Genomic DNA, 21,765 nt, shown 5'->3' on the forward strand with positions numbered 1-21,765 from the left:
GGGTATGAATACATTTACAAGGCAATATATATTTGAAGCTGATTTCATGGGCTCTTTCAGATATAGTCAAACTGGTATAGATGACCTGGCCATATGACAAACAGTTGCTCTGTGACATTGTCAATAATATTTAAATGATGGAGCAGCATTTTATGATGAATGTTTTGGAGAAGAGCAGCAAAAAATGATGCTGAAAATATAGGCGCTATTTTTACTCAGTTTCAGCTGTCACTCTCTGGTACTTTGGTGCATGGATAATAGGGTCAGCTCAGTGAGAGGCTGCTTCACTGCCATCATCAGCCATGCGTGCAACTATAATCCCCACCAGCAGAAGATTCCATCACACTTTTATTGCATCATCTGACCTTGTGTGGCTTAAAACACTGTAAAACCAGGAGTGGAAGGGAAGAGTACACAAAATAAAAACACACTGACCAACAGTAGTTATCTTCAGTTAATAATTGCCTTCTTAGTCTAAAGTGTAGTAGTCAAGGTTGGTAACATTATTTGGTTCCTTGAAAATGCACTTTTATGTTTTACATTTCTATGCAGCTTCTACATCTGAGGACATAAAAGAGATTAAGAGGTTGTTTACAGTGAGATAAGCCTAAATTGCAATAACAGTTTGCTATACGTCAAATAATAAATATGCACAAATATTTCCTCTCAGAGTTACACCAGATAATAGAGGTGCATTACTCCTTACTCTGCATTGCAGGGTCCATTGCGGGTGAAAGCAACCTAATAAAGCAGTGGGTCAGGCATCGGGCCGATCGCTGATGCATTCCTGGCAAAGTGCGGACACTCCGCTTCACATATTTCTGTTTATGCTTAAATTATCTGCGAGGGTTCAACTACACTGAACAAAATTATAAATGCAACACTTTTGTTTTTGCCCCCACTTTTCATGAGCTGAACTCAAAGATCTAAGACTTTTTCTATGTACACAAAAGGCCTATTTCTCTCAAATATTGTTCACAAATCTGTGTCAGTGAGCACTTCTCCTTTCCACCTGACAGGTGTGGCATATCAAGATGCTGATTAGACAGCATGATTATTGCACAGGTGTGCCTTAGGCTGGCCACAATAAAAGGCCACTCTAAAATGTGCAGTTTTATCACACAGCATAATGCCACAGATGTTGCAAGTTTTGAGGGAGCATGCAGTAGGCATGCTGACTGCAGGAATCTCCACCAGAGCTGTTGCCTGTGAATTTAATGTTTCAGAGAATTTGGCAGTACATCCAACCGGCCTCACAACCGCAGACCACGTGTAACCACACCAGCCCAGGACCTCCACATCCAGCATCTTCACCTCCAAGATCGTCTGAGACCAGCCACCCGGACAACTGCTGTAACAATTGGTTTGCATAACCAAAGGATTTCTGCACAAACTGTCAGAAACCGTCTCAGGGAAGCTCATCTGCATGCTCATAGTCCTCATTGGGGTCTGGACCGGACTGCAGTTTGTCATAACCGACAAATTCTCACATTCAATGGCGTCTCGCACTTTGGAGAGATGTTCTCTTCACGGATGAATCCCGGTTTTCACTGTAGGGCAGATGGCAGACAGCGTGTATGGCGTCATGTGGGTGAGCGGTTTGCTGATGTCAACGTTGTGGATCAAGTGGCCCATGGTGGCGGTGGGGTTATGGTATGGGCAGGCGTATTTTATGGACAATGAACACAGATGGCATTGATGGCATTTTGTATGCACAGAGTCAAACTCTCTAACCACTAGGCCACAACTTCCCCATATTGTGGCCAGCCTAAGGCACACCTTTGCAATAATCATGCTGTCTAATCAGCGTCTTGATGTGCCACACCTGTGAGGTGGATGGATTATCTCTGCAAAGGAGAAGTGCTCACTAACACAGATTTAGACAGATTAGTGAAAAACATTTGAGTGAAATAGGCCTTTTGTGTACATAGAAAAAGTGTTAGATCTTTGAGTTCAGCTCGTGAAAAATGGGGGCAAAAACAAAGTGCTTATCATTTTGTTTAGTATATGGATTCTCTGCTGCAAAATCCATTTTAGGCTGGATTGCTGTGTTTTTGGAACATGATAGTTGGTGTAAGATGGTCATTAGCTGGTCCAAGCCTTGTGTTTTTACACTTTTTTTTTTCTCAAACAGCTTATTTCCAAAAATATCACCTCGTAATCCACCTCTCACTGGATAAATCTAGCCTACGCTGGATTAAGATGGTCTAGCTGGTCTCCCAGCTTGGCCAAACAAGTGTTTAGCTAGTTTAGTTGGTTGGCCAGCAACCCTCAAAAAACAATAAAGGGGTATCTTTTTTTCCAGCAATGGAGACAGACCTTAGTAACACTAAAGAAGTCAGCCTGTGAAAATGTCTGTGCAGGCAACACTTCTCTTTTAGCTTTGATAAAAGAGTATATTCTTCCTAAGAATCTTAAAACAGTCTAAATGGTTGGTATTGATCTATTTATTTAATGTCAGCCATGCAGTGACATTTGAGAGAAAGAGATAGAAGGGCGAGGGTTTGTTCCTTAAACAATGACCATGCGGTGACTCAGACCTAGACCTTGGGGACAGAACATCAACCACACAGCTTCTCATTTACACACCAAATGAGAAACACACAAGGAAAAAAGTACTGCAATTTTAGAGATCAGATTAGAGACCTGTTTCACTGCATAATAAATTAAATAAAAAATAAGAGTCTTAGGACTTTTTAATTGCATTAAATCTCTGTAAATAAAACATTTGCATTAGTTTCACAAAGTTGCCCAGGTTCTTACAAATATACATTAAAAATACATGCTGTTTATATTGAGGAAAATCTGGTCATTATTTGCATTAATATTAGACAATTAAATTAATATATTCTTGATGTTGTATTGATTATGTAATTATCAATCAGTCATTATTAGATTAGTTAAAGCAATTAATGCTGGTCATTACCTAAGAACTTTGCCTCAGTAAATTCCTAATTAGCTGCTTTTTAATTGATTGATTAGGGATGCAGAATATGGTCATGCGGAATATGGTGCTTTGTATTCATAAACAGCCAATATAGTAATAGGCATGCTAATAAGCAACTAGTTAATAGTGAGAATTAACTAGTTGACTGCTTGATTCTGATTGGTCAAATGTGTAATTCTACAGTATAATATAATGGTGACTAAACCGCACAATTGACCGATTTCTTACAATTTCTTTTGCTCATTACTCTCATATCATTCTGTAGTTTCTTATAAATAAAATAATTTAATCCAAATTAACATTTTAAAAACCTTTTAATCAGAAAGTAGATAAAATAAGCAAACTAAAATATAGTCAGCAGGTCATTTTTGCTAAATAAACCCCTTATGGATGATACAAGACCTGATAAGTTTATTTTTGCGATAATGCACAGCTGGATGTACATTATGTTTAGTTTGTCGGTATCAAAATAATAAGACTGTAGGTCTGTGCATGCTTTGATCTAGGTTAAATCCTCAACGAATACCACTACACACAGCATGCAGGGCTAATACATACACAGCTGAGCTGAATAATGAAGTCCTGTGCCTCAGCTAATTTATCGGAACATCTGCTGACCTCTGGGACGAACCTGCTATGCTCATTCCTGAGCCAGATAACAGCACCGCTCTGCTCAAGCCTGTTAGTGTAAGTGTAGACAGCAGCAGCAGATTCTGCACATAGTGAGAAAGTAACAAATGGCAAATTGGCAAGCAGATGTTCCCTAAAACTGTCTAGTGCAGTGTTACAGAGCTGGCTGAGAAACAGGGATTCGTTTACAATTTAAAGGTGACGTGTGTAATTGTTAAAATACTTTCTGGATTGATGCCTCACTTTTGGTGAGAAAATGTAAAAACATGCTATATGCCATCCATATGGGTGATCTGCAGTATTTATAAACTCCAATTTTATGCATCAAATCAAGTCAAGTCTGCTTTACTGTCATTTCTTCCACATGTACAGTACCATACATGCAGACAATTGAAATTGCGTTACTCTCAGACCCATGGTGCATTCAGATAACACTAACAGTAGAGCCTAAAAATCTAGATCAAATATAAAATATAAAATACAACTATATAATAAGTGAACAAACAGTTCAGATAAAAAGATTTTAGTGCAAAAAAAGCTTATTCAGTCTGAACCACTCCACTGACTCCACTCTATTACTTTGCTTATGGCAGAGTAGCCACAGCATGCTGCATATTCCAAAATCACGACTATTCAGAAATACTTAACAGTGTTTTGTCAGGAATAATGTACTGCCAGGGAACTATTTCTTATAAGTACTACGAGAACAGAAATATCAGATTACATTGGGATTAACATATGATGTCATTTTACTCCTCAAAGAAAAGGCTAATCTCTTGGACACTAATGGACACTGTTTTTGTCAACAGCAAGGTCATTCAGTTATCTGTTTGAATTTGAAGCAATAACAAGTAAATGTGGTATATTATAAGTATAAACAAAGTCCTTTTAGGCAAGTCGTGACACTCGGCCGCCATCTTGGCAACGCCTCCGGGCAGCTATTTCAGACTAACAAGACCAGGCTCCTATCTAAATGAATGGGCAGAGAGTCAGAACTGCACTTTCACTGGTCACCGGGACATAAAAACTGCATGTATAGAAACAGCAGTAAAATATGATAAAAATCGCTGAAAAACTATGTCAGTGGAACCAGATGGTAGGCTTAAATGTTTCCCGGCTTGACTTTTAAAAGCAGATGATTGGCTTTCCAGCGGGAGGGGCGGGGCATGTGCATACAACCGCTATCTTTGCCGTTACTGGTTTTCCTTATATAGTTGAATGAAGGATTGAGGAAGTGGCATGTCTCTTATAAATTGTCTCTGGTATAATCTATCAAATATGAAGGGTCTTATAGCAGTTAGACCTTAATCAAGAGGAAACAGCTCTATAACCATAAATGTGATTAACAATGATCACTTGAAAAAATTTGTCCGATTAAAGAAAAAAAAAAGAAAAACTTTCTACTTCTGTAGTTAGTTTGGGGTTCAGTCTTTTTCAAGCAACTTCTTTTATAATGCTTTTGGGTAAAAGTGCACTCAGTAATTTTTTTTAATAAAAATGTTGGTCCCACATATTAAGTGGCCATAACTACTACATACTTACATCAAAAATAAGATGTATTCATATTGTATTGCAAAACACTTTTGCTGCTATTGAGCTGGGATACTGGTAAGGATAGGGACAGGTTTAGTGGTATGGGTAGGTTTAAGCGTGGGTTAAGGTATAATGGATGGGTCAACAGTGTAATTATAAATGTAATTACAGTAATTAATTACAGATGTAATTGCATGCAGGTATTTTTTAAAATATAAGTACAATGTAAAAACATGCATGTACACAATAAGTGCATTGTATCAAATTATTAATGTAAATGTAAGTATATAAGTCCAAATGGGACCAAAATGCTTTACACATAAAGAAATGAATAACACTTCTGAACAATGTTTAAAAGTATATTACACTGCCATGAGATGAGAACCCCAGTCAATCAATAGACTAATATACTTTATGATATTTTGCATGATTTTTCTTTATAGTCCAAATGAATTAATTAAAAATCACTGATTTTCTGATAGTTTCAAAAGCTGAAAGAACTCTGATCTAATAAAGACATGTGACAAATAGGAAAGCGAACAGAAAGAAATTACTGTCCTGCAGACGATTACTTTTTGTAATTTTCAGTATTCATTCATTCAGTTTTCATCCTCAAGGTTGAAAATGTATCCTGCCCACACGGAGATGCTTTTTTAAAAAAAAAAATACTAAAATCATGGACCAGTGCATCAAGGGCGCCCTATTATTTTAGTTAATGTTTTTGTCCTCTAATTTCTTTGAAGATCTGTCAAATGTACATTTTGAGGGTGAGCATACACTCCCACATGTCTCCACTGAAAAAGAAAAACATTTTAATGCATAATCTTCCTTGCTGTCATCTAATATTTCTAAAAGAAATAGTTGCAGGTTGTTTTTTCCCTTTTCTGCAAGGTTCCATTTAAAATTTTTCAAGCAATTAAAATGATTAAATAAATAATAAAATAAATACATAAATAAACTTCTACTAAAGACATGGGGCCGGATAGTGCTGGATAGTTAACTGGAATGATTCTGATGAATCTCATGTCTATAACTCACAAGGGAAGCTAACAAAACAAGGCCAATGACATTGAAAGTATAACAACAGTAACACTGATCACCCCATTTTGTAAATGGTCACTGCACAATCACTCGAAAATCAAAGGCCAACCTCAACTACTGCCGTTTCCCTAATTTTGCGCACTCACTGCATGCTGAGATTCTTTCAGTTAGGTTCTCCATGATTTTGATTCGCAAGGGTTGCCGGTTTATGTAGTGCAGCTTTCTTTACAGGTATTTGGAGAGACTGTGGGCTTGTTATGTACTCTGTTGACCACAAAAATATTGTTGCTGGCAAAAAGCTCAGAGCTATACTATTTATGAGCAAAGAGGGAAGGGGAAGAGCATATAAAACCTAAATAAACAGGAAATACGTCTGTTGCATACTCACACTGCAGCTGTAAGTAAAAACCCCAAGTTAATCAGTCAGCAGACTATGCAGAGAGGAGTCATAAATGACCACCCCAGAGACAGCCATAAACTTGCTGCATGTTTGCTGCATCTGCTCTCTGTCACACCAAGAATTTAGATAAGAGAAGTTTTTGGGGAATTTTCTGCCACTCCATAACACTGAGAACCTTCAACTACTATATAATAACAACACGTCAGGTTTTGTTATTATAAAACTTTTGTATATGACCAAAGCATGACACCAGTGTTCGGGGGAGTTTCCAGCAGCTGTTTAAATGACTTCACACTAACACAACCTTTATAGGCACAGAAAATATGTCTACAAAACAATCTAGACAAGACCAAACCAGCACTGTCACATGGGGATAAATGACACAGACAGAAAGAGAGATAGACAGACAGATAATATCATATAAAATAAGATAAGATAAAATAATGTTATCAATCAATTTGCCATACACAAAAAAAAATTGGTTCTTCAGTGTTTTTTTTGTGGTAGTTGTCGTGCTATATAGCACCGGTAATTGATTATTTGGCTCGTAATAATAAGGGAACCAATTTAAGTGCTATATAGCACCTATAAAGAACCTGTAATGGTTCTTAAGCAGTTCTTTGGAGTGTTTAAGTTGCTATATAGCACCATCTTTAAAGATATAGAAAGATATGATGTAACTGGATGGATCTCATCCCATTCCATTTAAGAGCCAGTTGCGCTCGCGCTATGGTGGATTCACTATTTACATGGCGGAATTTGCAAGAGCAATGACTGAACGCGTCTCCAGAAAGAAAACTGAGCTGCCCGTGTTGCATTTTTATATTTATGTAGCCAACACAATAATAATCTTTTACATTGTAATCCTAAATATTTGCCATGTTTGTGTGCTGCTGCGCATCCGTGTGTGAAATAAGCAGAGTGTACATGCGTTGTTGATCAGCCTATAGGTACATATTACTAATGTGCTCTTTAAAAAACAAAAAACAAAAATAGGCTACTATGCCATTGATTTTAGACCAGGTTTTAGTTGGTTAATGGCGCAGTCTAATTCAGTTTCCTGAAAATAGCAATGCGCCAACAACGGGCCTGAACATACCTCGTTTTCAGATCAGCACATCCATAGGCGCACAAATGTATGCAAATGCATTTGCTATTTAAACAACATGGCACAGGACGTGAAAATGATAACTGTGTCGGGCTGAAACTAGCAAAAAAACTATTGTATCGCGCCTGGTGCCGCATTATAGTGACGCGGGTCGGGGCGGGTTAAGAAATGGGCACTTTATTTGCGGGGCGGGTTGGGGCGGGTCACTAAAAACAAAATTTTAAAATATCCATTTATGTTGCGTGGAATTTAGTGGTGGAAATTTAGATTCTTTCAAGAGATTCGTTTATTTTCAGTTCGTTCACCAAAATGATTCGTTCGGATTTGTTCACTGATTTGTTCAGTGACCATTTCTTCATATTACACAAACACGCCACAGCAGGTGGCGAAAAAGTGTGTCTTGTGTTATGTCTTAAGTCAACGAACGTATTTACTTGTGACAAAAACTGATTTGGCTTTATTAAAGTGTGTGTATGATCGCATTAAATAAATAGTCTAAAAAAGTTGTTCCGATGAACAAAGCACAAGGTTTTCTTGCATAATTAAACATTTTAATTGTTTGGTCAGACAGTTCATATATTATATATTCACATTAATAAATCGGGGATTAAACGTGGAGTTATGTTCTGTATGCTAAATACGAAAACATGTGTATGTGCATCTATAACTGCGCTTTGTATCTGCTGATTGCTGATCGAGATTTACATGCTTGGCCGACTGTCCCTGTATACTCTCATTCATTTCGTTCTCGAACAAGATGTATCAGTTCATTCAACTTGTTTACCTATGAGAAGATCGTATTCGTTCACTACATTCAACAAATCACATGCTCCGTCACATCTTGAGTAACTCTTTGACAGGATGAAACAGTTCACAGAGCTGTTCACGGGCTGCGCATGCGCTGCTAATAGTGCAGAGCTCGCGCACTGCTGTGGAGGGAAGAACTTCAGTGAACGTGAAATATGAGTCAATGGATTTGGTGAACGAGAATGATTTGTTCACCTAAAATATTCGTTCACGTACGAACCATCACTAGTGTAATTCCCTATAGCCTATATTAAATATTTGGAATATATATTTTCATATTTTATTAGGTTCTTTGATAAGGTTACAGTACGAACGTCTAAGCAGCAACATTACTCCGTGATGTCCCCGATGCGCGGGGCGGGGCGGGTCAAGAAATTTTACTTTATTTGCGGGGCGGGCTGGGGCGGGCCAAATAATTTCAGAAAAGAGGAACCCGCGATTGGAAAAAAAGCCGACCCGCGCATCACTACCGCATTGTGCCAGGCGTATGATAGGACCCATCGGTATTCAATTTTATCCGAAATTCTACATTTATGTGTTTTTATTCATTCATTCATTATTATGTATTTATTATTATTATGTTATTATTTTAGTTATTTTTGATTTCATCTATTTATCCACTTTATAATTGATTGCTTGTTTGATTGATTATTTTCTCAAATTATGCATCAATTTCTTTATTGATTTATTGATTTTTTTAAAAGATGATTAGCTGTATCTAAAATCACCACATATACCATCAATTAGTGTATTATTGCAATAACACTGCAATAACAAATGTACAATGTATATTCAACTCAAAGGTTAAACAATACCCAAAATGCACTGTGAGTGTCTTAGCCAAATGAATTACTGAATCTTGCCATAAGATGGTGAAGAAGAAGGTGACTGCAGTTGAATTATCCATTTTCCAAATTAAACATATTAAATAGTTGAATGGCACTTTATACATGCTAGTTTTCATGACTGAGTTCAACATAAATATTTTCATTACTAATGGAGCTGCCAGCTTACTAAGTTTTCTAATAATAATTAAACAGCAAGCACAAATTGCATAAGTGACACCCAGTGTCTGTTTTCATCCACTCTATTAGTGGACTAATAAAGGGAATAGTAAATGAGGGGTATAGGGGGTGATTTCGATCACAGCAATTGCCTTGCACATATGGGTGCTCAGATTGATAGAGCAACTCAGCAACCTGAGAAACATGAAACTCTAAGTGAGTGAAAGACATTAAGCTTTTTTATTTCACACATGAACAGCGCTATAAATATAGTGGGTTATACAGAACACAGATGAAGGACGTTGTCATGGTGCTTGAGCAATAGGTGTCTCACCTCTATTCTTCATGAGTAAGTAAGGTGGACAGAAGTGCATTATGGGGTTTGGGAGTTGGTGGGAGTGTTCTTGGGAGAGGGAGTGAACAGATAGTCAGACGACTTGAGAAAATCTAAAGCTTCCTGAACTAGCTCTTCAGAAAGTGAGTAACTCTTATAATCTGTGGGGAAAACTTTCTCCACACAGTCTGCTGCCTAAAGCATTTGTTTCCTACTGTGTAAAGACACGACTGGGTTCATGCGCAAAAAAGAAACTAAACTTTTAGCAAAAAAATTACCTAAAAGAACCCTTTTATCAAAATATGAATCTAAATCTTTTTATTATATCAAAGCATGTTGATCCTTTTTTACAGCAAACAAGAAGGCATAGTTTTGCATCAGGAATGCTGCATGCTGCAATAAAACCTCATTATCATGACGCATGTAAATCTCCAGCTGTGAAACTCCTCGTTTGTTTCCTAATGGCCATTTTCTTGACAAAGATGAGAAACTGCAACTGAAAGCAATAAGATTTTTTGTTCTTAAAAGCAATTGTAGTATAATGAGTTTATCTTTTAGGTATAATGTTTTTTGTTTTGTTTTTTTTTAGACATTTGCTGATAACTTTTCAGGGAAATCTTATTTTAGACCTAGTTTTACATAATATGCACTTTAAGCAAAATCAAATTCTTTGAGGAAAGTGGAAATTTGTTAATGTCACACTTTATTTCACAGACTATCAAGTGAGAAAAAAATAATACAACTAATTAAAACTGAAATAAATATGAGTGAAAAATATATAAACATTAAAAACAACAACTAATAATTATGACAAAATACTAAAACTTTAACTAAAATTAAAATACTCATGAAAAACTAATTCAAAATAATAAAAAATATAAAAGTATCTCAATGCTACTAGAATAACCTTGATTTAAGTGATTACAAGCCTGTCATTTGAAAATTGTCTCACGCATAATAATTATTTTCTTGTCTTTAAATGTTTTTCTCCAGGACCATTAGAATTCAGTGTACGTGTGTGAAACACGCATTCATTTATCTTTAATGAAGCCGAGTGTCAAGATTTTATCATCAGTTTGAAAACAAGCACCATTAAAAGCTTGCTGACCTTAAAATAAAGAAAATTTGTGAAAAAATACAGTGGCAGATGCCATCCTTACAAAGACAGCTTAAGTTTCATTTCAAATGTTAAACATGTTACATCATTTGGAAAACTGCTGATAAGAACAGGAAGCTGAGGTAATGCCAACTAGCTATCTATAAAGCAAAGCACAAATCTTAATCAAACACTACAGTCCTCCAAAGGTTAAGAGTATTTAAAATCCACAGCTTCTTATATCACACAACTCAATTACATGCTGATAATGTGTCGAAATTTAAACAAATGCATTTAAAAATACACTTTGACACCTCTACTGCACTGCAACTGGTTGCTCTCAATCAAGTGTGCTGGTTTTCTAATTTGTGAAACATCCTCTAACATGCTATTCATCATGAATTCCCATTTTTGCTTAAATAAATAGCAGCAGGACTGTCTCCTAAAGAATTCTTTTAGCTGAATTTTGGTACATTTCATTCCTGAGTCAGTAGCAAAATGTCTTTTCATTCAGGTTGTGACATCTAGCGATGGTGAGAGTGGCAGACCACTGCGGCATTTATCAATAATTCAAGAGGGTGAAGTGTGCAAAAAGTGCAGATAAGAGGCTTTTGTGAACACTGAAGTGTATGATTTACACTATCAGCGAATGCTTGGGGTTACAATTGCCATGTGTGTCATAGTTCAACCACAACTGTACAACATTCCGGTTTTGCAAAGTGCCTAATTTTTCTGTTAATAAGAACATTTGTGAATCTCATGATTTTACATGGATTATTCTGCATGCAGACAGACAGACAGACAGATAGATAGATAGATAGATAGATAGATAGATAGATAGATAGATAGATAGATAGATAGATAGATAAATTCAGCACATATCTGTTTAGATGGAAGCAAGCCGTTAATAAACCTGTGGATTTAGCCATTTGATATTAAAAATGTATAAATTAATAAATTACTAAAAATACAATTTGCATATGAAACACTTTGAAAATACATTAATATTAGATAGAAAGTTAGATAGCAAACTGATCATAATAACAGCTATTTAAAAAAATCTCAGCATAAAGTTCCTGTGGGAACCTATTTGTTGTCATTTTATATAGTACAATGGGCAATGAATAAGCCTTCGCTGAGGTGAATGTACGGAGACGTGCTAGTGAATCAATAAAATGCGTAAAAATCAATAAAACAGACGAATACAGGATGGGGAATTAATATTATGACCTCGCGTGGTTAAAAATGTTTATTATTGATGCCTAAATAATTTAACATTTAAATTTAACTCAAAAGTCATTTTCTACGTTAGATGACTCCTCGCTATCTGGACAGGTCCTCTCACCGCTTCCAGGAGGTTAAAAGTTTTACACGTTTAACACAAAAAGTAATCACGGGTCTCTTACATGTTATATACATTAAACATAACTTGCTAAAGTCCACATTATCATGCCTTTTTAAAGTAAAATACTCTGCTCCTTCGCTCGTGCCGTGTGCGCGCACTAGCCTACTCCATTCTCGAATCAGCATCCAACTTCTTGATGGCTTTCTAGTCACAGTCATGGTTTTTACTAAATATGCGAGGTCCATAATGTTATATCCCTCCACAAATTAAATATAGGTTACTTCACATCACATAGATTTAATATAGGCTAGCCTACATTAAAACGTAACCACGCCAACGGTTTCTCTGACTGCACGTGAAACAATAACTAAATGTATACAGTATGCTATTTAAATGACCATAACATAAAACAAACACTTACCGGGGAAAACAAGGAGCTCAATGTTGAAACCAATAAAACCAATTTTGGGGCGTCCATCGCAGCTGCTTTTTCTTCCGTAAATGTTCGTAGTAGCCTATAAAACTTTGAAATCCATAAAGTTCTCCTGCTTTTCTCACAAGCGCGTAAAAGTAAACTCAGTCAAACTGTCTCGTCGGACACGGTGTTGACAGAGGAGCAAAACCTATCAAGATGGGATGAGGGAACATCACAGGAGCCGTGCGGGTGAGTGGCTCTTATCGTCGCTCGAGCCGCTGACAGTTCAGCGACCAATGAGCGAATCACAGTCAGACCACCAGAGGAGCTTTACAGCTTCACTATACTTGTCTTGCGATATATTGACAATAAATGAGACAAAGACGGCATCACTCTTGTTCGTCATCGGCTTACGAGTGTCTTTGTTGCGTCAGTGCGAAAGCAATAAAAGAAATCTGAATGTGTCTGCTCTTTGTGTACCCCTGGCTGCAGTAAATTACTCTTGTTTGAGCTTTTTGGTTAGCAGGAGGATGCCATTTAATAAAATTGTTTATCACGGTATACAAAATATATTAAGCTTTTGAAGGGTCCTCTTGTAAGGGTCCTCTTGTAAGAATTACTTATAATTACGAAGAAAAATTATATTTAATTTCATATTTCATATGTTTTTAGGCTTTCTGATGGAGTTGTCTTTTCTATATCGTTAAGCAGGACCTGGTTTTACCAAGTGCAACATGTTCCTGGATCAACATCTTTGTCCAAACATCCTGAGAGGATGTTCTTCGACTAAAGAATTCAAAAAATATATACATGCTAATTATGCTTTCTTTGTCATTAGCAGACACATCTTATCCAAAGTGACTTTTAACTCTATAAATTGTATAATAATTGCTGGATCAACCTGAGGTTAAGTGCCATTCTCAAGGAAAAGGCACTGATTGATTGGGAATGTCATCTGATGAATATTCAGAGACCAACTAATGTAATTAAAACACTGCTAGAATCCATTATTCTGGATGCATGTTTATTATATAAGTGCCTTGATTAATATGTTGTTATGTTCTGTTTCACAGAGTGATCCATCACAATGCTGATTTATAGTCCCTGTACTTTTAAATCAGAAATTACTGCAATTAGTTTAAGAGAGCTTTTCAACAAGAACAATTACTAATTAACTAGCATTAATTCAGGTTTTGCTATTCATGTCTATTACTGTATGTGTGTACACACACACATACATATATACATACATATCTGCCTATCTAGCCATGGTCAAGTTTCTCAATTAAATTACATATATGTTGATTTATTGATATAACAATGGTTTAGAGATAAGATTATCTTTCATTTGTGTGCATGTGATGCTGGATGCAGCTGGTCTTGTGATAAATAAGCTCATTTCTGTGTCTTAGAAGAGAGCTCATTCTAATAATTTTCCATTTAGACTAACTAAATCAAATTTGGAGAAAAAATACTCAGTGAAATATCTGTTGACACCACTGAGGATCAGCCACCCCACTTCTGACTGTTCAGTGATTGAAATGCTCTCCTGTGCATGCAGTTATTGAGGAACCTCCATTCTGAGCATGCAGCATTTTTCCTGAGGCTTATTATGCATGTGACATCTCATCAAACAGAATCAGTCGATCTATTTCCTGAGGACGAATGTCTGAATGCTCATTCATTAAAAGTGCGGAGTTAATGTGCCCGAGATCACATTACGGCTGCTTTGTTCATGCATACTTGTTTACAACTACTGCTATCATTAAATTACTCAAATGTGGCTTTCAGTGATGTACAGCATCATTTATGTCATTGATTCAGTTACACAGCATTTCAAATTTTATTAAGAAAACTTTACTGGAAATGTAATCACCCCAGATGTAGACGTAGTTTGTTTCTTCATCTGAGTATATTTGGAGAAATTTAGTGTTATATCACCAATAGATCATCTGCAGTGAAAGGGGTGCTGTCAGAATGAGAGTCCAAACAGCTAATAAAAACATCACAAGTAAAATGTGTTTTTAATAAATAAATGCATCAGGACATTTTAAAAATCCAGAATTTAGCTTTCTCTCATCTGAATCAGTAGAGAAATGCACACAAAAAACAAAACAGTTCAAAACAAATATGTCTATAATTTTTGATGTGAGAAGACAACAGGGATTGACTTTATTAAGCATTGGAGATGGAAGTATTATTATTATTATAGATTATAGAGTGGTATATTTTTAGCCAGAAGTTTAAAGTTAAAACAGTGAGATGGTTTAATCACCTGAACTCTCATTCTGATGGCACCCATTCACTTAGACTATCCAGTGAGCAAGTGATGTAATGCTAAATTTTTCCAAATCTGTTCCAATGAAGAAATAAACTCATTCTGACAAAATTTTTCAGCAGATTTTCATTTTTGGGTGAACTATTCCTTTAACAGGAGTGACTGACACAACTACTGTGCATTGCATTTCATTGTAGTGTTAGTCACCATTAGTTTGTGCATTTATTGTTCTTAATTTAGTCTCATACTATCTTTACTGCTTTTCATATTAAGCTTTCTACCAAGCAATTAAAAGGATAATACATGAAAATGTTGAAAATACATGAAAATGTTGCATTATAAGGTCTTACTTGGGTTTAAAATATGCAAGACACATATTCACTCTAGAGTTTTAGTTACTTGAAAATGCAAAGCAAATGAGAATCTTAATTGCATAACCATTCAAGGGTTGGGTCAGCAAGGGAAGGTGTATTCTTATGCAGATTTTTACCTTTGGGTTCCATTGTACTTATTCAGATCTGACTGAAAAAGATAGGGCACAATTTTCCCCTACCTACTGAAAACTCTTGACGTTCATTTTTTTTCAGCGCTCATGGCTGCGAAGAAGTCGCTATTTACAAAACAAACATTTCGGCAACACTTTCAGGTGCCACACCTAGAAAAGAACTGTTTTAGAACTTCAAATTTTGCTAGTGCTATCTGATGTTGGTAGATTTTCATTTCACTGAAGCATAACACACAGTCACAAATGTCTGATTTTATTAAAACACAACTATAATAACAAATAATAGGCTGAAAACCAATGATGCGACCCAGGCTGAAATTGGGAAAGCATACTAGAATACTGCACCTGATATTTCAGAAACATAGTATGAGCAGTGTTACAAATTGTACAATGGTAAGAAAAAGTATCTGAACCTTTTTCGTTAGAATGTACTACCACCACTAAAACCTGGTCCCCTTATAACCCAGAAGTGTTGTTTTCTGGTTGACGTCACAATAATTTCATCTGTTCAGATGAAGAACTAAGGGTGAGGTACTGTATGTCAAAAGCACTCACTCAAATTGGCATATATCGATAAATTATACCTCACTGGGCTCATGCTAAATATAGATGAGTCTGCCTTCTATTTCCATGCATCATTTCCCAGAGCCCCTCAAACTTAATGGCCCAAGAAGCCTTAAAAAAAGCTTTGTCACTCAGTATAGCGCTTGGAAGTTAAAAAACTAGAAGGGAAGATTCACATTTTAATTGACATGCCCTTTGACGATCATGACCAAAATGTGGGCACAAGATGACTTTCTTCAAAGTTCCTGTTTGCCATATTCCACAACCAATCAATGAAACCTGTTTGGATAAAGTTCCTTTGAGGCTAAGGAAAGTGTGGGGATTCTAAAGTGCCAGACATTATTTTCAGCACCTCTTCACAAAAAAACTAAAAGCATCTGTTTCCTTGGAGAGTAAGTGAAAATTACCACAGAAGTTACTTTAGAAAGATTCATTTAAATCTCGGATACGTCATTAGTGATAATATTTCAAGGCTTCTGTAAAAAGTAACCATCTTGTTTAGCAAGTGTATATGTGTGGAAGAAAATGTGCCAGTCAGTAATTAACAAAAAGTTAGTTGTGTTCAGGCAGAATGTCATTACTCATTGCTGTTTAAAATCACTCACTGAGACTTGTAAATGAGTTGTAATTTTGCAGTAGGCGCCAACATAGTTTTTTTTAACAATCACTTAATTGTTAAAAATTATTAGGCGTCAACTTAATGATCCCACTGAAGTAATCAGTAACAATGAACAGAAACGCTTTCACCAGTAGTGTAAACAATCTGATGGAAAGCAGAGAATTATACTTTACATACTGACCTTGTATAGCCTTCATAGCCATGTATTACATTAGATGAAAGTGTAGCAGATGAATTTTTTTATGTAAGAACTTTAACATGTGAGCAGCCTGTTCTCATTTTACAATCATTTCTCAGTACATTATTATGCACAAAAAAACTTCTGTTTTGGAACACTGGCAAGCATAGATGACAAATTGTTCTTAGAGTGAAGTGTGCAAACAACCAAGAGCTTATGAGTGTGTTAAGATTAATGAGTAATAAATAATGTATTTGTATTACATTTAACCATAAAATCAGTTGAAAGCATTTATTTAATTTGCACTTAATTTGCAACTGCATGCCAACTCAATTTAATTAGAGTATTAGTAGATTGTTAGGTTAGGGTTAGTAGAATAAACTGACATGTACTTGCAAAGTTAGAATATGTGTTGTGTGACCATCAAAACAAAGTGTTAGCAGATTAAACAGACATTTTACTATTACTCTAATGGTAGTTAGTTGATATGTAGTTACAAAGTTGCTTATAATTAGTAGAATGTCTAAAGTGGACTATCAAAATAAAGTGTTACCCAAAACAGTTATGCATATAAATATATAAATCAATGTTTTTTGTAAATATTTATGATAAACTGTTTTTCATTTTTCTGAGTGAGTCATAATTCAACTGATTTGTTTTTTAAAAAAGATTCATTAAGGGAACAAAACAAGTGTCTACTCTCTGTATGGTTTTATAAAAGTGAGTCATTGAAACATTCACTTAAATGATTCATCAATTCATTCACAAACGCACAGTAGTTTATTTTGCAGTGGCTTCATTTGGAACCATTTTCATTGGCCGATTAAAAATAGACGAACTAACTCCTGTGTCCAAAATTGTAATATATAGGTCTATCAAAGCAACATCATTGTGATACTGGTCTTGTTATATGTTTCACAGGGACTGTTCACAAGTTTCTCTTCACACAGAACCTCCCATCATACACAACTCGCACCTATAAACACAATTAGACTGGTTACGGGGCCCAAATGACCACAGAACTGCTGCCATGGCAGAACTTTCACCTTGTCTATTTATAGAAGTCATTTTATGTGCAGTAAGCACACAATTGGAGCTTAGTGGACAATCAAGTAACCATAATAATATGTGTTTGTTTACAGAATGGGGCTGAGGAATGAGGAGCCACACAGGAGACATTATAAACCATGTGAAAATAGGGTGCTTTGGAAAATATGACAACCTCGCACTTCACAGCGCCAGTCCAGTACTAAATAGCCTTGACAGCATAATGGACATTCAGAGGTGAATAGATATTTTTAGACCCAAACTGTTCACTAAACATTAATTAGCCAAGTTTGTCTTTAGAAGTAAGGGTTGCATAGCTGGAATATTAAGTCTGTGAATGTTTGAGACGTTCGTAATATATTAAGTCTACTGGTGGAGAAATATGCTCCTAATTTTACAAAAGTTATTCTCATTTGGTTCTCTTTAACCCTGTATAAGATTTTTTTTTTAAAGTAGCACATTTTTTGCAACCCATTCATCTATTTTTCTATACAAAACTATTTTCAATGCGAAAAAAAAATGTAGGGCAAGACTAGATTTGAATTCTGTAAAAAATAGTTTTAATCGTTAAAAGTGGGCATTATGTACAAAAAAAAAAGGAAAAAGTCAGAGGACTTGGAGATGTCAGTCAAAAATAAAAATAGTTTCAGAAGCAGAGAAGCCATATACTCACTGTTTTTGCAGAATTTTAATACCAACTGCAATATGTTGAGGCAGTTTTGTTGCAAAAGGGGTTTTGGTTATTCTTACCCTGCATTAAACTTTTTTATTTTATTTTAACTGGGGTCCAAACACACCTAAGAACCTTACTTTTTGTTTTTGATATCAATCCAAAGCAGACAGATGGGTATGTCATGCAAGGATCGTGATTGAGAACGGATTTCATCCTGGTTTGAGGTCAGATTCCTTTTTGAAGTGACAGATAAGGTCAGAAGTGAGAATGATTTTATTCCATGTTGAGACTGTGACACCAAGAGAAGGGAAATGTAGAGCAGTAAAAGTGTGATCTACGGAAGTCCAGGAGCCAGGGGTGCATACATTTTTTTCCTATATACTAAAAATGTATAAAAGATCTCCAGGCTATTATTTGGCAACATGTCTTTGATGTTGCTGTTAAATCATACATTGTGGATTGCAGTCATTTACCATTCATCTATTCGCTTCCCAGAGCTACTTCCAAATAAAAGTGGCATCTGCTTTTGACTTTCAAAAGAAGCGACGGATCCTCCCAGAGGTCATTATCCTGCCGGCATGAGAGCAGGACCCCATAGCTGGAGTACTGCAGCTTATTGAGCTTTTCAAGGGTACAGGGACCGCATGGTCACAGATCGCACTCCTAAACAGCCCATTTATATGAGACTAATTAAACCACAAAGCCTGAACTGAAGCAGACAGCACCTTTATTGTTCTCCTCTGTAATAGCCAGTGTGTTAAGAGTTAGAGCGGCTGTGTTAGGATTCACCGCCATTAATGTTCTACCACCTGGTGTTAGAAATCCCATGGCACATGATACTGTTGTTCCCTCTAGGTTATGGCAGATGCACTAGTTTTTGAGTCATCTTTTTCTATTTTTTAAGTTTTGACAGGAAGCAACTGTCATACTGTTTGCCAACATGCTAAAAGAAATTCAGTTACAGTGGGACTTGTTACTTTTGCAGCATTCAAAATTGCAGCATTTCCGTAGCCTAAAAAATACATCAGTTTAAAGTTAAACTCGATGTTCGCTTTACTTTCGCAACTCTTGCCTTGCCAATTGAATCTAACTAGAAGAGCCAAGTTTATCTCAAAGAATGCTTTGAATCCAATGGGCCACTTTAATAAAAACAAATAAATTCTGCTGCTAAATTCTACTTTTTGTGTCTTACTGACCAGAAAGCTGGTGCTCTTGGAGCCACATTTCTCAGAACTGGAAAAAAAAAAGTGTAATTCTGCGGTACTGGCAGCAAGACTTAAAAGATTTACTAAGAGCCAATAAATCTTAAAAGCCCTCAATCCTGGAAGGACTGATATCGACTACTCCAAGTTTTTGAGGAATTTTGATTTTGATAACATGTTGGGCTCTTAATGCTAAATGTCAGTGGCCTTTAATCAGCTTTACTGCCATGAGATCTATATTTCTGGGGCTATAATTCTAGAGGTTAGGCTGTGGATTAACCACAAGCTTTATATGATACCTAAAAGCTTTAATATTTAATGTTCAAGATATGTGCAAGATATATAAAAAATAATGTTGTAGTCAATGTCTTAAGTTTATCTTGTATTTGCTCTTTTGAAATACATTCAATTGTCACAATTTGTAACTCAATTAACTACCGGTATATATTTTTTTGTTCTCATAATCTTTCTCTGTGGCTAAATAGTGAGAATTCTTTTTTTCAATACATTTCAAAGATCAATTTTATGTTATGCAAATATTTATAACTGCACCTTTCCAAACCAATAAAAAATGTATATCTATTAATATGCTATACTTTAAATATCTAATATTATAAAAGGAGGTACAAAAATAAACAGCATTTGTCTTTAAAAAAATAAATAATACTGTTTTGATGATCAAATGCTTACTTTTGTTTTGACTTTACTTAAATTACTAAAAATGCATAAAGTTTTACAAGAGGGACAATAGCTTTTCTTTTCTCGAGTAGATTTTATGCTTAGTATTTTCAGGATTTTTTTCTTTATTCTAACTGTGAGCCTGCTGCCAAATTTACAAGTCTAATGAGCAACACCATTTTGAACTGTTCAGCGCTGCGATTGTTATAATAGATGCTGTTCAACATAAAAGCATGCTTTCCTGTTCCTGATAACACCTCAAGCACAAAATAGCTGAAAATGCTCTTACCATGAGTAGTATAAAAAAATTTGCCCCATTTTATACTAAGAAATGCTGACGAAGATGTTCATTAATCTGGATTATTATACAGAATGAGGTAACAGCCTCCCACTGAGCGACTTCCTATCTCATTTGTCAGTTCCTTTACGATCACAGCGCCTGTTGTTCAGCATTTGTAAGAAAATCTCTAGAAAAAAAATTTAAAAGGGAGAAACAAAACCAATGCAAATAACGTTGCCGGTATGAACAAAACTGAGAGGGTTGACACACTGAGACACATGGTGCATTTTCAATTCTTTAAAGAAATTTCACATGGGCCTCACATCAAGGCAAAGTAAACTCATTTAACCTTAGAACACACTGTTTCTTAAAACATTTTTCATATAATATGAGGCCTGTGCAGAGAACTGATGAAGACAAGTGGATAAAAGAACGATGAAACGATTCAGTTTTTCAGTAAAATTAATTTCTACTAAATGCCCCATTTGATTAGAGCAGACAATGGCTTACCCATTCGGCTCTGACTTATGAACAGTAACCCCCTCCAGGCTGAACAAAGTCAGCATGCCCGCAACCTTTTCAGTCATTTGCTACACTAAAATGAAATCACTGCTGTCTAAGGGAACAAGAGAGTTGACAGGAAGAGAGATTTCACAGGCCTTTTGACATAACTGGCCTTTTGCTCTGTAAACTCCATATGAGCATAATTCTCTATGGAATACAATCTCATTCAGGCTGTTGACTTTGATGATTATTTTTTTAACTTCCAAACAAATCCATAGTTCAGAGTAAAAGGGCAGTTTTAGCATTATCAAAACAAGCCTTTTAACAAGTGTTGTTAATGGGATAGTTCACCAAAATATGAATGTTCTGTCATCATTTGCTCAAATTGATGTCATTGCAAACCCATCTGACACAAAGATATTTTGAGAAGTAATTTTGTACAGCTTTTTGGTCAACTCAAGGAAAGTCAATGGGGTCCAAACAGCATTGATTGGACCCCATTGACTTTAATGTGTAAACAAACAACACTGAGACATTTGTTTTAATATATATTTCTGTGCTCCATTTTTTGAGTAAG

The 21,765-nt window shown here is 35.8% G+C and overlaps 2 protein-coding genes across 2 annotated transcripts in view; both read right to left on the minus strand.

The window, feature by feature from the left end:
* vipr1b (vasoactive intestinal peptide receptor 1b) overlaps window positions 1-12,971 on the minus strand; it is a 60,512-nt gene extending 47,541 nt beyond the window's left edge. Inside the window, exon 1 of the mRNA XM_059524657.1 lies at window positions 12,667-12,971. Coding sequence (XP_059380640.1) covers window positions 12,667-12,723 — 57 coding nt within the window. The 5' untranslated portion in view covers window positions 12,724-12,971. The remainder of the gene's footprint in view (window positions 1-12,666) is intronic.
* Window positions 1-21,765, minus strand: part of nktr (natural killer cell triggering receptor) — a 150,688-nt gene that overhangs the window by 85,057 nt on the left and 43,866 nt on the right. The gene's annotated exons all lie outside the window — the stretch shown is intronic.

The sequence above is a fragment of the Carassius carassius genome, chromosome 35, assembly GCF_963082965.1.
Source record: "Carassius carassius chromosome 35, fCarCar2.1, whole genome shotgun sequence".
NCBI classification, from domain to species: Eukaryota; Metazoa; Chordata; class Actinopteri; order Cypriniformes; family Cyprinidae; genus Carassius; species Carassius carassius.